The sequence below is a fragment of the Oryza glaberrima genome, chromosome 4 (genome assembly GCF_000147395.1).
Source record: "Oryza glaberrima chromosome 4, OglaRS2, whole genome shotgun sequence".
NCBI lineage: Eukaryota > Viridiplantae > Streptophyta > Magnoliopsida > Poales > Poaceae > Oryza > Oryza glaberrima.
In genome coordinates this window covers 30,014,418-30,031,100 of record NC_068329.1, presented here as the reverse complement: position 1 = coordinate 30,031,100, position 16,683 = coordinate 30,014,418, and the positions used below count along the sequence as shown (strand labels likewise).

Here is a 16,683-nt window from a genome sequence, read left to right as displayed (position 1 = left end):
GACAACCAACCTCCGTTGCCACTGGCTGGACCCCTGGCGGCTGATGCTAGAGCGAAGGAGAGAGCGGACGTGGGAGCTGACACGGGAACAGGAGCTGGAGCTGGCGCTGTAGCTACAGGAAGTGCTGGAGCTACGGGCGGAACTGTTGCTGCGGGAACTGCGGGCGGAGGTGGGTTCCTGGGCGCAAGCTGGATGCGCACGGGTGCAGTCGTCGTCTGGCGGGGCGTGGTGCGGATCCGGACTCCTCCTGGCGCTGGGAGACCCTTCAACTGGGCATTCTCCTTCTTCAGGCATGCTATCTCATCCTTCAGAGCTATGATCCTCACTAGCTTCCCATCGTCTCAAGGCCTTGGACGCCTTGTGTAGATCCGAGTGCATCCTATCCAATCCCCTCATCACAGCACACATGTGACCAAAGGTGGTGTCGTTCTCGCCGGCTGTCGGACGGAAAGTACTGACATCATCACCGCTGGCTCGACGAGGGTGAAATCGGTACGCCGTGTCGTGGAAGATGTAGTTGTGGCGCTCCCGTAGTCTGGCCATCATCAGGTATGCTGCCTCCTGACAGGCGTGATCTGCTGTGCCTCCGGATGCCTCAACCACCATATTAGCTAGGCAGGTACCCACGTAGCCATGGACCTCCAGGCGGACACGGTGAGGAAGCTCGCCACTGAGTGGTGGAACAGTCGTGTACTCTGGCGCGTTGGGGTAGCCCAGCACCAGCGTCATACGTGCTAACTCTGCCACAAAGTCGATCATGCCTTCTCCGCGGTGGTTGGGTGGGTGGCCGGCCATCTAGAGAAGACAACGGAGTAGGATTAATGCATGCTCAAATTCAAATTTAAATAAAGCAATAAAGGACTCAAATAAGAGAATCGAATAATAGTGAAATTTTATGTATAGATCATTTTGCATGAGAGCGAATAAATAAGACAGACTTACATAACGATAAAATAATGGGGAAATTAGATACATACTAATAATAACAATAAAGGCAGAAATACCTTGCAACCCATATTCCTGAGCTAGGACCTAATGCATTTCACCCATCAAATCCCAACTGACTGACGAATAAACCCCAAATAATTTTACTAAAACCCTAGACTAACTTGTTTTGACAAATCTCACTTACACGAGCGACCAAGATTTTTCCCTTGAACCACAAGAACAGATCCCAATTTTCCCGGAACAAATCCAATTGCAAAGAACATATGCAATGAAAAGGATTCAGAGGGCTCTTAGGTTTTTCCATTTGGCTTGTCCTACGGTCAAGGTCGGCTCTGATACCAACTTGTCACGCCCAGAAATTCCCGAATAGAATTCCAAGAAGAATGTGCATTAAAATCCCCGTCCAGGACCGGCCGGGGTACACAAACGACAATGTTGACATTCAGATCCACGTCTTACAAACATCATAAACGTCTTACATAAATGCAGTGGAAAAACGAAAGACAACAGGAGCTAAGCCTTAACTAGAACTGCAGCGGGAACACCACTCCACAGGCATCCTCGACGGCACGGACGAAGCCTACTCCTCGGAGAAACCTCCATCTGACACATACTCGTACTCTGGGGTTGGGAAAAATAGAGCAAGACTGAGTACTACCCACTGTACTCAGCAAGTCATACCGGAATAGGGGTATGATGCAGGGAATTATCACAGGAGAGCTAGAGTGGTTTATGTGCAAAAAGCGAGCATTTATAAACAGAAGTTTAAAGAAGAAAACAGTCGTAATAATTAATCAATATTAATCATCCACTGTCCAACGCTATACCACGTTGCGACAGGCCCAACCATCCACCTATACTATCCAATTTCAATAGACTAAACTAGGGTGAGACTAATCACAGTGAATCTGGTTGACCGCCCATAACCGCGGGCACGGCTATTCGAATAGTTTTACTCTGATCAGAGGTGTACAACTGTACCCAAAAGACACAGCCCCACGACACGTTTCCGTGCGCCGACATGCCACCACGACATACCGGAAAGAGGCCATGACAGGACCCTTCGCATAACCCCCTCTAACCAAGCACACCACACCTCACGTTTCACCCCCACTCCTCGCAAGGCAGCGGGCAGTCCCCTCTCGTGCCTAGGTGAATCCGGAAGCGACAGAGGCCGTCGCAGGGCCCGCCCCGCTCCATCACGCCCACCCTTGCCTGGATGCGTTAGCTAGAGGAAAGCTACACTACAAGCCCAGCCGTTGCCCACGCTGGCTTGTGGTAAGTACGATAAGTTCTTCCAGGGCATCCCGCGAACCGGTCCTTAACTACCATGGGTGCGACCAGCAAAACCATGCACCCACAGCCCACCATGTGATTTATTTTAATTAACCAACACCAAAGCGGTGGCACTAATCCAACAATACCATTAGAACCAACAGTCTAAACATTAATAGGATTTTCCCCACTGTGTACTAGTTGAACTAAGCATGGCTAAGCAACACCTAGTCCAACGTCTATTCATGTTATAACCCAAGCTAACAAAGGAGCAAGGTACCAAAATAGCATGGCTGTAACAATAGGTAAACATCCCATAATAACATTATAAAACGATGCAGTATTTGAAGAAAAACAATAGAGCATTTGCAATATAGGATCAACATGTTCAAGTGACAAGTATGACTTGCCTTGCTCTGCTGCTAGAGGAACCTCGGCGACTATTTCGAAGTACACCGGAGCGTCGGAAGAACCGGAATCTAAGCGACATACAAAGCAAACAATGCAAACATGCTATAAGACTACTAAAACAGATAACAAAACCATTTTTAATGGATTCTACACATTTTTCTTGATTTACTGAGACTTGAATGGGTTTAAACGGAGCTCGGATGAATTAGTTATGAATTTTAGAAGATTCACTGTGTTTATTACTATAACAAAAAGTCCTTAAATAATTTATTGCGCAACAACTCCCAGGGCTGACGTCATCAAGGGGGGGTGGCGCCGATGGGCAGGTCCCACTGGTCAGTGGCTCGAGAGAGAGGGGAAGGGGGGGCGGCACGTGGGCCACACTCGGCAGCGGCTCAAGGGGAGGGCACGGCTGGCAAGCGGGCCCCACGGCCCCGGCTCCACGGGCCGGTGTACCGGCCAAGCCCGGCATCAAGCCGGCCGGCCGGCCATGGCAAAGCAGCGGCGCGCGCATGCGACTGCCAGCGACGGCAAACGGCAGCGCGGACGGCGGGCGGCGGCGCGAGCGGCAACGGCCAAACGTGACGGCGAGCGCGCGAAGAGGGCGGCGGCGCACGGGGAAAAAAGGGAAGGAAAGGAAGGGGAGGGAGACCTCACCAGAGGGGCGGCAACGGCGGGCAGCGGAAAACGAGGGAGGCGGCGAAGACCGGCGATGCCGAGGTGCGGACGAGCGACGGCGACACCTAGGGAAAAAGAGAGGAGGAATTAGGACGGAGGGAAACCCTCACGGCGACCATCCACGCCGGCCGGAGTCGGAGGGGAGAGAGAACTCACCGGCGACACGAGGGAGATGGGGTTTCGGTGGGATTCCGGCGACACAAAGCGGCGGCCGGGAAAGGTCTTGCGGCGGCGAAGCTAGGGGTGGCGGTGGCTTAGCGCGGCGACGGCTCTAGCGGTGGCAGCACACGGCCGGAGTGCGGCGGCGGGCGGCGGCGCACGCATGCGACGGCGCGAGCTCGGTAGGGGCACGGGATGGAGCGGTGAGAGCGGAAAACGAGAGAGGAGGGCATGGGGAGCATTTTATAGGCGGAGGGAGAGGCGGACGTGGCCGGGAGGCGCCCCGATTTCGCCGGCGACGTGGGGGAGGAGAGAGAGAAGGTAGGGGCGATTCAAAATCGAATCCCGCCCCTCTCGTGCGCGGGCGCGGCCGGAAGACGCGGGGAGAGGGGGCGGCGACGTGGCGTGGGCACGGGCGACGCGGCGTGGGCGCGGGGAAAGCGGAGGAGTGGGTGCGGCGGCGGCGGTTTCGGCGGGGTGGTGACCGGCGCGGGCGGCAGGAGGTTGGGGGAGGACCCGACAGGTGGGCCCCACCTGTCGGCGACCCCGGGAGAGGAGGGAGGCGGGGCGGCCTGGCTGGGCCTCGGCCTACGGCCGGCCCAGCGGGAGAAAGGGGAGAAAAAGAAGGAATGGGCCGGCGGCCCATTCAAAGGAAAAGAAAAAAAAAGAAAAGAAAAGAAAGAAAAAGGAAAAAGAAGGAAAAAGGTTTTTTCCTGGGATTAAAATTGCATGTGCTCCATTTTAATTGGCTAAAATTATGTTGAGAGCTCTGAAAATTCCACTAAAAATCTTGTTAGCGTATTTCGACATGTAGAACTCAAGAAAAATTCCACATGCCAATTCCGATTATTATTTGCATTAATTTATTAAGGTTTTCTCTTGATTTGCACCGGTATTTTCTTAGGGTGATTTATAAATTCAATTTTAGGCTTAGGAGGAGAACTTCAGGGTGTGACATCAGCCAACCCTGAAGGGGCCAACAACCAGGTTGGCCTCCACTAAGCTCCGCCACTAAATCTAATAATTTAATTGATATGCCTAGTACAGTGTCGTTATTACAACTTGTACAGTGTCGCGTATTCGAGTTTTTATGTTTTTGCTACAAATATGGATAACGTTAGCACTAAATTTTAAGGATTTGTGGAGTAAGGTCAACATGTGGCTCCATCAGTACTGGTTGGTATAGACGTTTATTTTCTCGTGTTCATTATAGGTTGTTTTCAAAAGGCGAAAAAGGGGCACCCAAATCTCAGTATTAAATATTTTCTAACAATTGTCAAAACTGGTGGATTCATACTGCTGAATATAGAGATTTTAGCTCCTGTTAGTCTTAAACATTTTTTTCCCACAAGGATAAATATCAACATTTTTGAAATTTATAATATTAAATTGACACATAACATGTGTTTATTCACATTGGAAAAATATAATATGATAATTTTGTATATTCTTTATTATATTAGAATATAAAAGTTAGTGGTAATATTAAAGTTATATTTCGAATAGCCAAGTGGTGTCGAAAACGACATCTAGAGATAGGTCGAATGTCTCTTATCCGCACAGTAGTTGGATAAGGCGAATGTCTCTCTAGCTAGCTTATTCCATTTGCCACGTCCAACTCCAAGCATCCAATCAGAGCTCAGTATTGTTCATACTATTAATACAGTATACACCACCTATATTTAATATATTTTATCCATCAGCTTACTGGTGGTCTAACATGTAACGTGTAGCACTGTTTTTCCTCTGTTGATGCAGTTCACCAACTTCCAAGTTCCAAATCACTGGCGAATCGAGGAAGAGGATAAAAAGGGAGTAAATTGCATTAGTGATACATACACTTGTTAGCCGCGTGCAATTTAGTATATAAACTTGTAAAATGACTTGTCTAGTTTGTGCGAACGAGAACCAAAATAACTTGGCAATGTTAATTTTATGAAGCTGATGTTGATTAGGATATAACGTGCATACGTGCAGTGAGTATGCATAAGATATGCAATATTTATAAATTTGATATCTACTTTATCTTTCATTATGGAAATGATGAGTTTCATATATTTGTAGCACTTATATCATTGCTCAGTTTTTTCTTTATCTTTTTCTACTATCACTATATTTGATTCTTTTTTTTATTGAAGAGGTGTATGTCTCATAGCAACCTTTTCATATATATATTTACATAGTATCCTAATTAGCCCCTAATCAATCAGACTAGCCATGTAGTATGCTTTTCACCTTCCTCTGCACGCACTAAAATAAACATTTTACAAGTTTGTGCACTTGATTACACCCACCTGACAAGTTCGCGTACCGGTGATACAATTTACTCGTAAAAAGGGCTCCAACTTGCATTGTAAAAAGGGCTCCAACTTGCATTGCTAGCTGACTTCTTGTTGTGCATACTCCATGTCTAGAAATATTGCTGCAATCTACTAGCTGCAGTTATTATTCCTATAAAAAATCAAAGTGGGTCCACACCAATTTGAGCCGATAGATCGATTTGATCTCGATGGTTCGTGTTCATCCTCACATGGTATTTGGTATACTGTACTACTCTGTCTTAAACAAATGAAACAGAATTTAGTTACGAACCTAGATACTTATATGTCTAGTTTCATAGATTGGATTAAGAACTTTTTTTAGAACGAAGGGGTAGGCATTTGCAATTCTAAAATGTCACATTACCCTTCCAAAGTTCAAAAGCTGACTTTCTACCAGACGATGTTGAACGAAATGACACCAATTACCGTACGTGTTCAAACTGTTTTTTTTATATATATTATTTCGATTGAATTCTTGAGTGTTGCAGTGACATGCGTGACGACAACTCACCTACCTCCGTACGTATATTCATCGAGCTCTCTATATATGCCTAATGCCTCTATTATCAGAAGAAGGGATGAGCCGCAAATTATAATCAGCTTGTTGCTAGGTAATGCCGTGCCTTACAAGCATGCAAGCTGCCACCATTGTCATTATTTAGCTGGGTAGTTCTTTCTTCCTCCAAAAATATAAGGTGCTCTTAGTTTAAAAAAATTTAACGTTCATAGCTTTTAACTACTATTTTAGATAATGTAAGATTTTTACTACTACTCCTTCATCCCAAAGTATCGAGGATTCTATATGTAGCACTAAGTCAAACTATCCTAAACAATACTAATATTTACAATCAAATGAACATCATTAGATCTATCATGAAATATATTTTCATAATTACTTCTTTAATGTGGTATATATTAATAGGGAAAATTGTATATAGTTTGACTTTGGACACCTTTATATTTTGGGATGTCATAGGCTGGGGATAGATCATGCAGGTTTTTTTTTTTTTTAAGAAAAGGCCAGCTGCCCAGCTTTTACAGAAAGCCAGATAATGCAGTAGTTAATCAACGACATGGATCCCATGTGATTTATGGGTATTCACTTGAATTAATTGCCCAAGAATTTTGGTAGAAGAAATCATATATATACTACCTCCATCCCAGGTGAAAAATGGTTGTGATTGGTTGACATAAAAAAATATACGATGAAACCAAATGAGAGATAGTTGAAATGAAAAAAGCAAGTAATTAATTAAAAAGTAGTTATATTACGAGAAAAAATTAAATGTAGAAGTAGCTATAATATGAGACGGGTAGTTCTATGTCTAGTGTGCATGCATGTAATAATATAGGTTTACTTAAAAGCCGAGGGATCGCTTGAAGATTAGGAGTGTCACATCAGCGATTTTTGCAAAAAAAAAATACCCTGTGTTTTTGTTAATTACATACCGGTTCCCTCCAACATTATCCGTTCGATCTCACGGTAGAGTCCATCTAACCGTCCACGTGTCCAACTTGGCGGCCCTTTCTCAGCTGTGGGATCGTCGAATCACGAATGAACGGCATAGATTTCGTTCAGCCGGACCAAACCCTAGTTAGGATGAAAGATCAATGTATGCAAACCAAAGAGATAAAAGAAGCCCTTTGTAAAGTCACATAAGATCAAAGCTAATATAGTAACGATAACCAGTGGCTCCACGTCAGCATGTTTGCCGCTTATTGGCTGCATGTGTACGTATTTCTGCGTGCTATCTACTGACATCGTTTAATTTTCTATTCTCGATTTTTGATTCTATGATTGATTGGTCGATAGGAAGACATATAACAGCGTTCACAACTGGGAGAAGCTATCTCCTAATATCTTCTCTTTTTTTTTTCCCATTCCCAGTTTTGGACCATCTACGATTGGTTGGTAGGAGTTCACACCTAGGAGAACCGGAGAAGGAAGGCTCACTGCTGTCTGCCTTGAGAGTTGAGAGTTGAAAGGTGCGTATACAAATATCTGATGTAATAATCACTATAGCTCACTGACGTAGGTTTATTGTACCTATTCTAATTAAGGCAGCTTTCACCTCACTAAGACCGGTATCTGTTGAGACTTGAGAGTCTAGAGTGAGGGTAATGCTCCACAATTAATAAATTCCCGTATTATTTAATTCATTCAAAGTACACGTACGAGAAAACCCTAGTCCTTGTACTACAAAATGCGTGAACTTTTCTTGTGATTTACATAGCGGCAAAATCCTGCAGCCGCCATCAACAGCACATTAGTTGGATCGATTTTTCTCTCTTAGAAGACGAAAATTCTAACGCTGCGATTACAGTATGGAGTTATGGACGTTGACAGTACAATTGTACAAATTGTGGTTGTGGGGATCAGATCTTTCGTGTACCCACATGCCTAGCTATCTCGTATGCACATCCGTCCCGGCCCTCTCTCCTCTATATAAAGCATTCGCTACGACTAGCTCATTGTGCCACACCACCCAATACACATCTGCTACCTTTTTTATCGGAATTACTACGTACGCACGCACCCGCCTCAGTAGTTCAAGAACACATATACACACTTCAAAAATCTTGCTAGCTTAAATTACTTTGCATTTTAACCATACGGATCGATTGATCTACCGATCGGCTATGAAGATCACGGTGCATTCATCCAAGGCCGTGAAGCCGGTGTACGGCGACGCCGTGGCCGCTCCGAGCACCGCCGACGTTGTGCCGCTCAGTGTGTTCGACAGGGCGAACTTTGACACGTACGTCTCCGTCATATACGCCTTCCGCCCGCCGGCTCCGGCCAACTCCGTCCTCGAGGCGGGCCTCGCCAAGGCGCTGGCCGAGTACCGCGAGTGGGCGGGCCGCCTCGGCGTGGATGGCGACGGCGACCGCGCCATCCTGCTCAACGACGCGGGCGCGCGGTTCGTCGAGGCGACGGCCGACGTGACGCTGGACAGCGTCGTGCCGCTGGAGCCGACGCCTCGGGTGACGAGCCTCCACCCGAGCGCCGACGACGACGGCGCCGAGGCGGAGGTGATGATGGTCCAGGTCACGCGGTTCGCGTGCGGGTCCCTCGCCGTGGGCTTCACCGCGCACCACATGGTGTCCGACGGCCGCGCCACCAGCAACTTCTTCCTCGCGTGGAGCCAGGCCACCCGCGGCGTCGCCATCCACCCCGTCCCGGTGCACGACCGCGCCTCCTTCTTCACGCCGCGCGACCCGCCACGGGTGGACTACGAGCACCGCGGCGTGGAGTTTCAGACTTGCGAAAAGCTCGACAGAAACGAGAACAACGACGACGGCCATGGACACGGCCACGACGGCGAGGTGGTGGTAACACACAAGGTGCACTTCAGTAGGGAGTTCATCTCCAAGCTCAAGGCGCTCGCGTCGGCCGGTGGCGGCCAGCGTTCGTACAGCACCCTGCAGTGCGTGGTGGCGCACCTGTGGCGCTGCATAACGATGGCTCGCGGGCTCGAGGGGAGCGTGGCCACGAGCGTGTCCATCGCCGTGGACGGGCGCGCGCGGATAAGCCCGCCGGTGCCGGATGGCTACACGGGCAACGTCGTGCTCTGGGCACGGCCGACCGCCACCGCGCGGGAGCTCGTGACCATGCCGCTGCAGCACGCGATGGGTCTCATCAACCGGGCGGTGGCACGGATCAACGACGGCTACTTCAAGTCGTTCGTCGACTTCGCCAACTCCGGCGCGGTGGAGGCGGAGCGGCTGGTGTCATCGGCCGACGCGGCGGAGATGGTGCTGAGCCCGAACATCGAGGTGGACAGCTGGCTGCGGATCCCGTTCTACGAGCTTGACTTCGGCAGCGGCCAGCCATTCCTGTTCACGCCTAGCTACCTGCCGGTGGAGGGTCTTCTCATCCTCCTGCCATCTTTCTCCGGCGACGGCAGCGTCGACGCCTACGTGCCACTCTTCAGCCACGACATGGACACCTTCAAGAACTGCTGCTATGTACTCCCTGAACTCAGCTAATTCTGCTGGTGGTCTTGGTCGTTGACTGCACGAAGTGTCCCATCTTTTTTATTGTGTCTTTCAAAACGTCTATTCATTTCTCTAGGGGATGTCATCTTGTTTTTTCATGTCGCTTAAAAAATCATAAAAGGTTTTAAAAAATAAGAACTAAAAAAATTATAAGCCGTAAAATCCAGCGTGGGTTTAGAAGGTTTTGATCACTTTGTTACATGGAAATAGCTTTTCTTCATATTTGTGGTGGGTACATTAGGTATATTAGCGAGTCCATTTCATCTTAGTGTCTATCCACCTAAACGTCCTTGTTCGCTTCTGTTGGCTGTCGCAGCGGTAGCGGCTGTGGCCATTGAAAATGGCTGCCAGCGGCAGTAGCTTTTGGAGCTGCCGCAACTGCAGTGGGTGCGACAACAATCACTACCGATCAGCCTCTATATAAAGGATTATGTATGGGCAATATTAAAACTGTACTTTCAAGTAGTACATTGTTGTATTTTTCACAGCTTTCGCAGTTACTGGAACTATATGTATGAGTCAACAACTACTACAATTGAATTGTTTGGGCCTACTGCCGTACTCGTTATCAGTGGGAAATCAATATGTGGTATATCGTTGTAGAAACATGCAATGTTTAAATTTAACTTATGCAAGTAGAAACAAATATACTCCATCCGTCCCAAAATATAAGCATTTTTAGACTCTGGCCCAGTCTTCAAGATGCTACATAGACTAACAATATCTATAAAAGTAGGATGTTTCAAATAATAAAAGTCGTATATTATGATAGTTTGTTTATTGATAAATATAATAAGATCGGTTTTACATCATTGACCTTTTTTTTATTTTATTGCTATGAATAGTCAAAGTTAAAAATCTTTGACTTGACATTATTCTAAAAATGTTTATATTTTGGGACGCAGGGAGTAACAAATTTTGACTTTATATAAAACTTGTAATTCGCAGTCAAATTTATTATTTCTATTTCTGAAGTATAAATCGAATTTAAACTTCTATGTTTATGAAATGCTATATCACATATTGATCTATATTCTTTATTTTTTTTTTCAAATTCAAATTTTTCAATGGTTTTTTTAAACGACATGTAGTTTTGTTCGGTAGATCCCAAGGGGAAGGGATTGGAGGGGAACAGAGAGGAATGAATAGTTCCCCTCCAAGTCTCCCTCAATTTGTTTGTGGGAGGGATTAACCAAATAAGTTCTCAAGAGAAAAAAAAAATATCCATCTGATAGTATCACAGTAGTGTTCGATCTAGGTGGCTATCTACTCGTTTGTACCAATCCCTGTCGTGATAAGTCTATTAAGAGGATTGAGTTTGTTATTGGCCAGAAGGGCCTTGAGAGTCATTAAAATGGAGAAGTTTGGATAAAAGAATGAGTTCACAATAGAGAATTGTTTGGTCGCGGCACGTTCACCTCGGCTTATCAGGAAACGAGTACGCCAAAGTAGCATGAGCACACGTACTGGCGTACAGCATATCCAAGAGCAGACATCTCAGCCCCAGCCCCCAAGTCCCAGCCCAACAAGCAATACTGCAAGATAAAGGTCAAAGGCTAACATTATACACAGCTTTAGACCCGAAAAACTGTTTTAAACCCAAAAAGCGTATACCCGTTTCTTGCATGTCATCTAAATAGTTATGAATTTTTTTAAAAAAATTAACATAATAGGTTAATTTTTAATATATCACTTCACAAGCATGCAAGTTCAAATTCGACTTCTATAAATTGTGACAAAAATAACAAATTTGACTGTAAATATCTATATACTAGTTAGAATTTAATTTTTTGTTTTTGTTACATTGTATAAGTCAAATTTGAATTTGCATGTTTGTGAAATAATATATTACATATTAACCTATCTTGTAATTTTTTTTATAATTATTTAGGTGGTATGTAAGAAACGGTTGCACGTAGAGATTAGAATCCATCCTCCTTTAGACCCACAAGCCCACAACGGCGCAATTTTTTACTTTGGTTTTCCTTTCCTTCAGATAAAATGAACCGCTCGAAAGCTACCGATCGATCGTAGTAGTACTACAATATTTCAAGTTTTTTTTTACAGATAACTTTATTTATTCGATTCAACTTTCATCGGCAGAACATCTCGCGTAATTAATTCAATTCATAATAATTGAATCAACAACATCAAACAAATACTAATTAGCTAACTAGTCTCAATCAAGTGATCTAGCATTAACTGCATGTCTTGTTTTTCAATAATATAGTTCATGCAAGGCTAGTAGTTTGGTCTTTGTCGAATGAGTAGCAGCAGTTCTTGAAGACGTCCATGTCGCGGCTGAAGAGTGGCACGTACGCGTCAACGCTCCCGTCGCCGAAGAAAGACGGCAGCAGGATGAGCAAACCTTCCACCGGCAGGTAGCTGGGCATGAAGAAGAATGGCCGCCCGCCGCCGAAGTCGAGGTCGTAGAACGGGATCCGCAGCCAGCTGTCCACCTCGATGTTCGGGCTCAGCACCATCTCCGCCGCGTCGGCCGACGCCACCAGCCGCTCCTCCTCCACCGCGCCGGAGTTGGCGAAGTCGATGAACGACTTGAAGTAGCCGTCGTTGATCCGGATCACCTCCCGGCTGATGAGCTCCACGGCGTGCTTCAGCGGCCTGGTCACCAGCTCACCGGCCGTCGCGGTTGGCCGCGCCCAGAGCACGACATTGCCCGTGTAGCCGTCCGGCACCGGCGGGCTCATCCGCGCGCGCCCGTCGACGGCGATGCACACGCTGGTGGACTCGCGCCCGTCGAGCCCGCGTGCCTTCGTCATGCATCGCCACAGGTGCGCCACCACGCACTGCAGCGTGCTGTACGGCCGGTGCGCGCCAGCCGACGCCTGCGACTTGAGCTTCGAGATGAATTCCCGGCTCAAGTGCACCTTGTTTATCACCACCTCGTCGTCGTCGCCGCCGCCGCCGGACGCATGGACATCCTCGTCGTCGTCGTACGGCTTGAACTCCACGCCACGGTGCTCGAACTCGACCTTGGGAGTGTCGCGCGGCGCGAAGAAGGAGACGCGGTCGTGCACGGGGACAGGGTGGAAGGCGGCGCCGCGGGTGGCCTGGCTCCACGCGAGGAAGAAGTTGTTGGTGGCGCGGCCGTCTGCCACGATGTGCTGCGTGGTGAAGCCCACGACGAGGGAGCCGCACGCGAACCGCGTGACCTGGATGAGCATCAGCTCCACCGCGTCGTCGCCGCTCGGGTGCAGGCTCAGCACCTCCGCCGTCGGCTTCAGCGGCATCACGCTGTCCAGCGTCACGTCGGCCGTCGCCTCGACGAACCGCGCGCCCCCGTCGTTGAGCAGGATGGCGCGGTTGCCGTCGCCGTCCACGCCGAGGCGCCCTGCCCACTCGCGGTACTCGATCAGCGCCTTGGCGAGCCCCGCCTCGAGGGCGGCGTTGGCCGGAGCCGGTGGGCGGTAGGCGTATATCACCGAGATGTACGTGTCAAAGTTCGCCTTGTCGAACACTGTGAGCGGGACGACGTCGCCGGTGGTGGTGGGGAACTCGCCGGGGCCGTATGCCGGCTTGACGGCCTTGGATGAGTGCACGGTGATCTTCATGTGCAGAATCAAATGTGCTGGTGAAGTGGTGAGTATATACGTTCTTGGACTGCTTAATTAGGCCGACGTGGTACGTGTCCGGCGAAGTGTACAATCGTGTGTGCATTTCCTGGATGGTGTTCAGCCTCATATATATATAGCGGTGTTCAGGAAATTAGGGCACTGTTGCTGGAGCCTGGAAGCTTAATGCACGTGTAAATCTTCGCAAGAGGTCGGTGAACTTTGCGAGGCTGAAGCTGAACAGCAATACAGCATAATTAGTGGCCTAGTTAAAAAAAGTACTCCGTACTAGTTTTGGATATGCATGTGATTTTTCTTTGTTGACCGTTGGAGCCTTCTTACAATTTTTTAAGCGATCGCAAAAGAAAAATGTGTTAATTATATGCGCATGTGTTCTTACTTGGTTGGTGTTCTCGGTTCATCAAACCTATACCTACGTGATCTTGCTAATAAAGAAGTATTGATAAATGATAACAAGGAATAATTTCTTGTTTAAAATGGGTTATATACTATCACAAATACCGTGACTTCGTTAGAAGGTAGAAGAATGTCACTGACTGAGAAACTACTACAATAAAATAAAAGACGGAGAAATAAAAGGAGACTAAGGCCTTGCTTGGATTTTAGTCCATGTCATATCAGACGTTTGGACACTAATTAGAAGTATTAAACATAGACTAATGATAAAAACTCATTCCATAACTCTGGACTAATTCACGAGACGAATCTATTGAGCCTAATTAATCCATAATTAGCCTATATGTTGCTACAGTAAACATGTGCTAATTATAGATTAATTAGGCTTTAAAAAATTTGTCTCGCGAATTAGATCTCATTTATGCAATTAGTTTTATTATTAATTTGTGTTTAATACTTCTAATTAGTGTCTAAACATCTGATGTGACATAGACTAAAGTTTAGTCCCTAATCTAAACACCACTTAAAGATAAAAGATGGAGGGAAGAAATGAAATAAATATCAGACGTTAAGGCAATAGTAAAGGTTCACCATATTTCCTTTATAGACATAAAAAGTTATTCAATCCGTCCCTAATATAAGGGATTTTGGAGAAATGTGACATTTCATAGTATTAGAAAATATCACATCCCTTCAAAATCTTTTATATTTTGGGACAAAGGGAGTAAGATGTTAGTCGGAATATCATGCGTATACTTTTGACCAAGTTGAGCCAGAGCTCAAGATTATACTTTCAATATTGTTTTTTTGACAATAAATTGTGGAAGTATATTTTCTATTATGCATATGAGAAAATTGTGTAATGACGTTAGTCGTGTAATCTGCATGGGTCACTACACTACTTATATATACTACAAAATATTAGTGAAGTTATTGGAATTAGCATTTTTCCGTGCAAAATCACAGAGCTAAAAGGTAAAATTAGATATGATATACAACTGTTAGCTTCTAATTTTCATAAATCTAGTTGTACTCACTCTGTATCTAAAAGATTACAGTGTTCAAAATTAGATACAGTCCTAATTAGATATGAAAAATCCACTAGTTATACAATTGCTAAGAGCCTATTTGAGGGAGCTTCTGACAACTCCATCATATCTTAGAATCAAAAACTCCCTCAAATAGTCTAGTTTTTTTTATTTAGATTATAAGAAGTTATAGTTAGAGAATCTATAAAATAAACTAAAAATTCAGATTCACTAGATTCTCAAAAGCTGACTAACAACCAAATATTTCTCATGATCTTAAGTTTCTTCAAAAGGGCCATATATAGTCTCCATGGAATAGGTGGTGATTTTAAAACAGTGACGGCGAATTTGAAGTAAACTTTCAAATATCATTATCCATAGGCCTTTAACAAAGACAGCTAAGCGAGACGTGGAAAATTGACCGGCCGGTCTAAGCATGGGCGAGCATATGAGACAGTAAATGTCTAAATTATTGTGCTAATAGTGAATTTTCGCTACGTCTCCAAGTAGATTTGATAAGAACTTCTAGCTTTTGTTTTTACAGATACAGTTTTATATTGCATATGATTGATTCCGGAAGTACTGATATAGTTTGGACCCACTACGATCTAATGGTGTAATTTTCTTTTATGTATCTTAAATTAATGTGGTGGTTTTTAGTCCACACAAGAGTGAAGATGAGGACATCTCTCAATAATAATATAACTAGTGGATTTTTATGTGTAGTTTCGCATGGGGCTACGCTTTCAATGGTTAACTGGATTGATATACAACTCTTATACAATCATTGATATACAAATCTTATCGACTTTCAATGGTGTGACATGCTACGTCAGTGATACGTAGAATCCTAAAGGTGTCATGACAATTTTGGACGGGAATGACACTACAACAAGTTTGGGGATTTGAAAATGTTTTTTAAGAGTTTAGAGACCTTATTTATAATAACTAACTGGGTGGCCCGCGCAATTGCACGGCTAGCACCCATATAAAATTATATATTTTTAATATGATTTTACTTAAAATTTATTAAATAGTTATTTCGATGTCTTAAGATTTTGAAAAACCAAACCTTATCATCCTCGTGTTTCTAATTTTATAGTTTTTAAAAGTCACACCAGTTACTACCCCTTACTTCTATCATATTATTCTTTATTAGCTTGCTTGATCTACCACTGTTTCTATTTATTCTCCTTGGAACCTTTAAAAATTGGATCTAAACTATAGAGTTTATCGTCCTGTTAGGCTTCATTTTTATAATTTCTATAAGTCCCGTCAAACATTACCATTATACTCCTCTACAACCGTCCACTATATACCTTATCATTCTTGTGTTTCTAATGCTATAGTTTTTAAAAGTCACACCAGTTGCTACCCCTTACTTCTATCATATTATTCTTTATTAGCTTACTCGATCTACCAATGTTTCTATTCATTCTCCTTGGAGCTTTTAAAAATTGGATCTAAAAACTATAAAGTTTATTGTCATGTTAGGCTTCTTTTTTATAATTTCTACAAGTCCCGTCAAAAGCTGCCATTATACTCCTCTACAACCGTCCACTGCATCTTCTTTTTATTGTCGTTGCTATTTTTAAAATCGAACATAATTATCGTTTAGGTTCATTTTTTTACTTTCTAGAAGTTCCGTCAAAACGTCAGCGACTTTGTCACTGTACTCCTATACGGCTCACCCGCTGCCACTCTTATTTATTGTCATTGAGATTTAAAAATCAAACATGATTATCATTGAGGTTTTTTATTTTTACTTTTTGAAGCCTGAACCTTTAAAAATTTAACCTTATAGTTTTTAGAGTTTATTGTCTCGTTGGGTTTCATGTTTTTTTTTATAATTTTTAGAAATCCTGTCAAACGCTA

The 16,683-nt window shown here is 44.9% G+C and overlaps 2 protein-coding genes across 2 annotated transcripts; one reads left to right on the top strand and one right to left on the bottom strand.

Annotated features, from left to right (window-relative positions):
* Positions 1-8,349: 8,349 nt before the first annotated feature.
* LOC127771346 (agmatine hydroxycinnamoyltransferase 1) lies at positions 8,350-9,812 on the top strand. The gene has a single exon (XM_052297237.1). The coding sequence runs from the start codon at positions 8,433-8,435 to the stop codon at positions 9,780-9,782; it is 1,350 nt and encodes a 449-aa protein (XP_052153197.1). The 5' UTR covers positions 8,350-8,432; the 3' UTR covers positions 9,783-9,812.
* A 2,082-nt stretch (positions 9,813-11,894) lies between these two features.
* On the bottom strand, positions 11,895-13,425 carry LOC127771347 (agmatine coumaroyltransferase-2-like). The gene has a single exon (XM_052297238.1). It carries the CDS (start codon positions 13,361-13,363, stop codon positions 12,023-12,025), a length of 1,341 nt encoding a protein of 446 aa, XP_052153198.1. The 5' UTR covers positions 13,364-13,425; the 3' UTR covers positions 11,895-12,022.
* Positions 13,426-16,683: the final 3,258 nt, after the last annotated feature.